General features: G+C 36.6%; 1 protein-coding gene across 1 annotated transcript; it reads left to right on the plus strand.

Moving 5' to 3' along the window:
* The first annotated feature begins 1,993 nt into the window (after nt 1–1,993).
* LOC142163020 (uncharacterized) lies at nt 1,994–2,791 on the plus strand. The gene has a single exon (XM_075220268.1). It carries the CDS (start codon nt 1,994–1,996, stop codon nt 2,789–2,791), a length of 798 nt encoding a protein of 265 aa, XP_075076369.1.
* Nucleotides 2,792–5,830: the final 3,039 nt, after the last annotated feature.

Genomic DNA, 5,830 nt, shown 5'->3' on the forward strand with positions numbered 1-5,830 from the left:
AACATAAAACTTTTCTGTGTGAATCTAAATTTAATTGGGTCCTAATAAAAATATAAAACACCGAACGAAAAAATATGAAGTAGACAGCCATTTTTGGAGGACTTTTTTTTGGCATAATTTCATTTGAGGGCACTCTCCTATAGTTAAAAAATCGTACGACTCCCCGTCGCATCAAGAATTCTTTAGAAGCATCCGCGTAACTTCCTATTCTTTTGTCCTGCCTGCTCAAATCTAGCTACGAAATACTTGCGCAATTATTACAACCAAACGTATCCATAATTTTAAACGTGTAATTTACCTTAAATAATTTCTCTTACACTATCGATGTATAAGTACATTGCAAGTATTATTGTTTTGTGATAATACTTCTTGAACTTAGTATAAGCATTTAAGTCGAAAATTGTGATCGCGATTGCATCTTCTACTCGAATACAATATCCTTCTATTGTATTATTAGCCATGTAAAACTTTCGCACAGGAATTTCTTGGAGCGCACGTAATTCCTCTACACACAAAAAATAAGTTTTTACCAAATTAGAGAGGTCAAACTAGCTCACTATGATGTTGGTGAGTGAGTGTGTTAACACATTAATATAATTTGCGTAAAACAAATCCATGTTTTACGGATTAATTGAACCATTCAACTTCATTATACTTTCACTCTGTTTATTGTAATGTGCTACAATTATCCAGTTCCAAAGAATCAAATTTAATTCAGTAAATGGTCGTTTTACCATATTCAAGATTCTACAACTTTAACTGTCATTTTAGAGTTTTTTGTGCCCAATGTATATAATTTTTCTGATTCCTTGAAAATGGAAAGAAGACATATTGTTGCACTTAAGTTTCAATTATGACAATAATGAAAATCTAATTGTTTCTATTTAATCCAGTTAATTGCAGGAAATTAGGAGGACAGTACTACTTCAAAGGAAGTCCTTTTTGGTAAGGACATCAGAAAGGAAACAAGATCAAATGCAGCAAGAAAAATACTAATCAAAGGACGTCAAGGATATCAAAAAGGATACAAAATCAAGCACAAGTGCTAGAGGAAGTCAGAATAGTGCTAAATCAAAGAACGTCAAGGCTATCAAAAAGGAAACAAATCAACCGCAACCGCTAAAGTAAGTCGGGCCCTACTTCAAGGATTGATTTAGAATCTGGAAATACTGAAGATTGCTCGATCAAGTCAAGCCACAAATCACTCCCTTTATTATGGATATGAAAAGGAAGGACGTAAACGAATTCAGCCCATCTCTTGTGCAGGATTCTGAGGCACCCCTTGGTCAAAATCTCTTAGAATATTTTATGCCTCAATTAATGGCAAAACTACTCAAAACGCTCCTATAAGAAGATTGGCAAACTCAAGAATTTAACAACGCAACAACATTATATATTTCAAAAAAATTTAGTACAAATACTGTATTCTTGAGTCTACAAGTGTCACAAAAGATAGGAAGAGTTAGAACATAAAACGAGAGTTGTGTCAACATTGGAAAGAATTACTGTTGTTGTATATCGTTGTTGGTGAACGAACTAAAACCATCACTACTGTAAACATTTATAAAAATCTAAGAGAATCCTTGTGGCCCAAGGGAACTGGATGTAGGTACCAAACCGGTACTGAACCAGTATAAAAATTGTTGTGTCTTCTTTATCTTTCTGCTCATTTAGTTTATCTCTACTGAAATCAATCATTGCACAAAGTCTAGTCGAATAAACTCATACTTAGTCAACTAAAATTTTTAAATCGGTTACAATTAACCCTCTATCTTGTACTTTCAATTGGTATCAAAGCAAGGCTCACGAACTTTGCTTAACAGCAAGTGAGGAAAATATCATGGGATCAAATACAGTCATTGGAGTGCTATTTCAAGAAGGAACCTCTCAGGTATGATCCCCGTATTTCAACGGTCAACACTTTTCTCACTGGAAACTATGCATGGAGATCTACACTATGTCATATGACATTAAAGTTTGGCGCGTGATCAAAATGGGAAATCTTCCAATTCCGTTAAAGAAAGATGAAAATGGTCAAGTCATAGTATCAACTGATCCTCTTGATTTAGATGCTAAGGCAAAAAATCTGGTGTACAATGCTATCAGTGGAGAAGCATATGAAAATATATCAAGTTTTGAAACTGCAAAGGAAGTGTGGGATAAATTAGAGGCCACATTTGAAGGAACCAAAAAAGTGAAAGAAACGAGGATCAATATCCTTGTTCGAGAATATGAATTATTTCAAATGAAGAATGGAGAATCAGTAGAGAAAATATTTTCCAAGTTTAGCAATGGAGACTTAAAATCATTTGGTATACCAATCAAAAGAGGAGAACAAGTCAGAAAAATTCTGAGTAGTCTTCCCACGATTTGGCAGCCCAGAATCATTGCTTTGGAATGTCATGATCTTGACAAAATATCCTATGATGAATTTAAAGGTGATCTAATTGCATTTTATAAAACACACTTAGACAGGCAGATTCAACAAGAAAAGAAGAAGATAGTTGCATTCAAAGCAACTGTGGCTGAACTAGAAAATGAAGAAGAAGAGGAAGGTGGAGAACAAGATGAAAACATAGCTATGCTCTCCCAAGTTCTAACAAGTATGATGAGGAAAAACAAAAATAGCAGGAGAAGTAAATCAAACTTCAGAAAAGGAAGGATGAACAATGATAATGATAAAAATGATGGAACATGCTATGAATGTGGAAAACATGGACACATTCAAGATGAATCTCCTGAACTTTCAAAAGAAACTCAGCAGGAACTTTCAAAAGAAGAAATCCTTTAGAGATTGGAGTGATGAAGAATCTGATCATGAAGAAATCTCCAACAGGTGCTTTATGGCCATCAATGAAGATAGCGATGAAGACTCAGGTGAACTTGGTCTCATGGTAGACGAAGGTACGAGTGAGGTACGTATTCCAACATGTCATAAATATCATGAACTTCAAGAATTTATTGATATTGCTCTTGCAGATGTTGAGAAAGTTCTCAATGAACTTCGAAAAATCCAAATAGAAAAGAAAGATTGGGCTTTGAAGTTAGAAGTATGTGAAATTGAGAGAGATATACTTCAAGATGAAGTTAATGAACTTCAACTTCAACTGAATGGATTATGAAAATCCACCGGTCATAGTTCAGTTAGATCAATTCAGTTGTTCCTCATAAATCTCCAACTAGAACTAGAAATCCTTCTTCATGTACTCATTGTGGTAAAAATGGGCACTTCTCTAACCATTGCAGGTTTAGAATCATAGGATAAAAAGCCTCTGAAAATTCTAATAATCCCTCATGTTTCTAGTGTAGAAAACTCGGTCATACATCTAACTGTTGCAGGTTTAAGGATAACAAGAGATGGGTCTGGCGACCTAAGCCCTCTAATCAAGCTAATACTCAGAACACTAACCATTCAGGACCCAAGCAAGCTTGGGTACCTAAAAATAAGTAATTTGTTTGCAGGAACAGCGGAAAAAGAATAAAAAAGGGAAATTGTATCTTAATAGCGCATGTTCCAGACATATGACTGGTGACAAACAACTGTTTAAGATGGTCACCAAATTAAATGGAGGAACTATAACATTTGGAGATAAATCAAAAGGGAATATAACTGGAGTTGGAAGAGTCTCTCTCAGCTCAATATGTGATGTAAATGAAGTATACCTGGTTGATGAACTTGGTTACAACCTTCTTAGTATCGGTCAACTATGTGACAATGACTATGAGGTTCGTTTTAAAAAACATGTTGGTTTGTTGAAGAGAAATCAAGTAAAGTTATTCTTTCTGAAAATAGAGATAGGAATGTTTATACTATCAATAACATAAGTAGTCTTGGTAATCAAATTTGTCTAGCTTCTATGATTGATGATCCCTGGGTATGACATAGAAAGCTTAGCCATGCTAGTATGCATACTTTTCAAAAACTTTCTAAACGCGATCTTGTTAATGGTCTTCCAAAACTAGATTTTTTAAAAAAATCATATTTGTGATGCATGTCAATTAGGAAAACAAACTTGTTCATCTTTTAAAATCAATATATTATTTTTACTACTAAACCTCTTCAACTCTTGCATATAGATTTGTTTGGTCCAACTAGAACTACTAGTACCGGTGGTAGAAAATATGCTTTTGTTATTGACCTTCCTTTGAGAGAGATGAGTGTGTTTTCCACAATCCTCGTTCTGAGTGCTACAATCTAAAAGTGAGGTTTGCTTATGGAGAGTTGAGGAGTATGAGTTTGATTTCCACAACGACCAATGTAACAAAAAGAGTTTCCTTGATGAGTTGAGTCATCTCTTGATGCTTTTGTGTCGCACTATAGCCATAGTGCTAAAAGATTGTGTATTGTTGATAATGCGTTCGAGTTGAGGGTAATTGTTAGTCCCAATTAATTCTTGATGATGTTACTTTAGGACAACTGAATTTTTCTTTCTTTTATCTTGAGGAGGTGGGAATTACTTTGTTTACAATTGTGTTCGCAATGGAGAACTTTAGGCCTTATCTCATGGGTGACAAGGTGATAGTTCATACCAACCATGCAGCACTCCGCTACTTGATGATAAAGAAGGATTCCAAAGCGCAATTGATGAGATGGGTTTTAATGCTTCAAGAGTTTGATCTCGAGATTATGGATCGGAAGGGGAGTAAAAACTAAGTGGCGGACCACTTGTCCCGCTTGGAGGAGGAGGGGAGGCCTTGTGATGGCCTCGAAATTAATGATTCATTCCCTGATGAGCAACTCCTCTTCATATCGGTGAATAGCATGCCTTGGTTCGCGGATGTTGCCAACTTTTTTGTGACCGGTATTGTTCCATGTGAGCTATCTTCTAACCAAAGGAAGAAGCAAACAGGATAGCTTGGACTACTACTAGGATGAGCCTTACTTTGTTCAAAATCTATAATGATGGTATGATCCGGAGATGTGTTCCAGAGGAGGACCAAATGAGTATTCTGGATGCCTTTCATTCCTCTCCTTACGGTGGTCATCATGGTGGGGGCGAGGACAGCTTCAAAGGTGCTTAGTTGTGGGTTTTATTGGCCTACATTGTAGAGGGATACGGGTGAGCTTGTGAAGATATGTGATGAGTGTCAAAGAGCAGGTGGAATTTCAAAGAAGGATGAGATGCCTCTCACCACTATTCTTGAGGTTGACATATTTGATGTGTGGGGCATTGATTTTATGGGTCCTTTTGTGAGTTCATGTGGAAACACGTACATTCTGGTGGCCGTTGATTATGTTTCAAAGTGGGTTGAGGTCGTGGCTTTACCCAACAATGAGTCCCGGAGTATTGTGGCTTTTCTCAAAAAGAGTATCTTTACTCGGTTTGGCACTCCTAGAGAAATCATCAGTGATGGAGGGTCTCATTTCTGCAATAAGGCATTTGACACTTTGCTTGCAAAGTATGGTGTCAATCACAAAGTTTCTACCCCTTAACATCATTAAGCTTGTGGGTAAGTTGAGGTCTCCAACAGAGAGATCAAGAGCATATTGTCAAAGACAGTTAATGCAAATAAGAACGATTGGTCAAAGAAATTAGATGATGCTTTGTGGGCCTATAGGACTGCTTACAAGATTCTGATTGGTATGTATCCATACCGGTTGGTGTTTGGGAAAGCTTTCCATATCCCGATTGAGTTAGAGCACAAGGCCATGTGGGCCTTGAGAAAGTTGAATCTTGAATAGGATGTTGCAGCAAATCTTCGGGTGGAGCAACTCAATGAGCTTGATGAGTTCTGGTTACATGCCTACTCCAGTTCGTCCTTGTATAAGGACAAGATTAAATACTTACATGACAAGTATGCTCATGGCAAGGAGTTCAAAGTGGGTGAT

This window comes from Nicotiana tabacum, chromosome 8 (assembly GCF_000715075.1).
Source record: "Nicotiana tabacum cultivar K326 chromosome 8, ASM71507v2, whole genome shotgun sequence".
Taxonomy (NCBI): domain Eukaryota; kingdom Viridiplantae; phylum Streptophyta; class Magnoliopsida; order Solanales; family Solanaceae; genus Nicotiana; species Nicotiana tabacum.

Bases quoted from the DNA above. Each gene is read 5' to 3' on its own strand.
- LOC142163020 (XM_075220268.1), top strand. From the start codon at position 1,994: ATGGGAAATCTTCCAATTCCGTTAAAGAAAGATGAAAATGGTCAAGTC.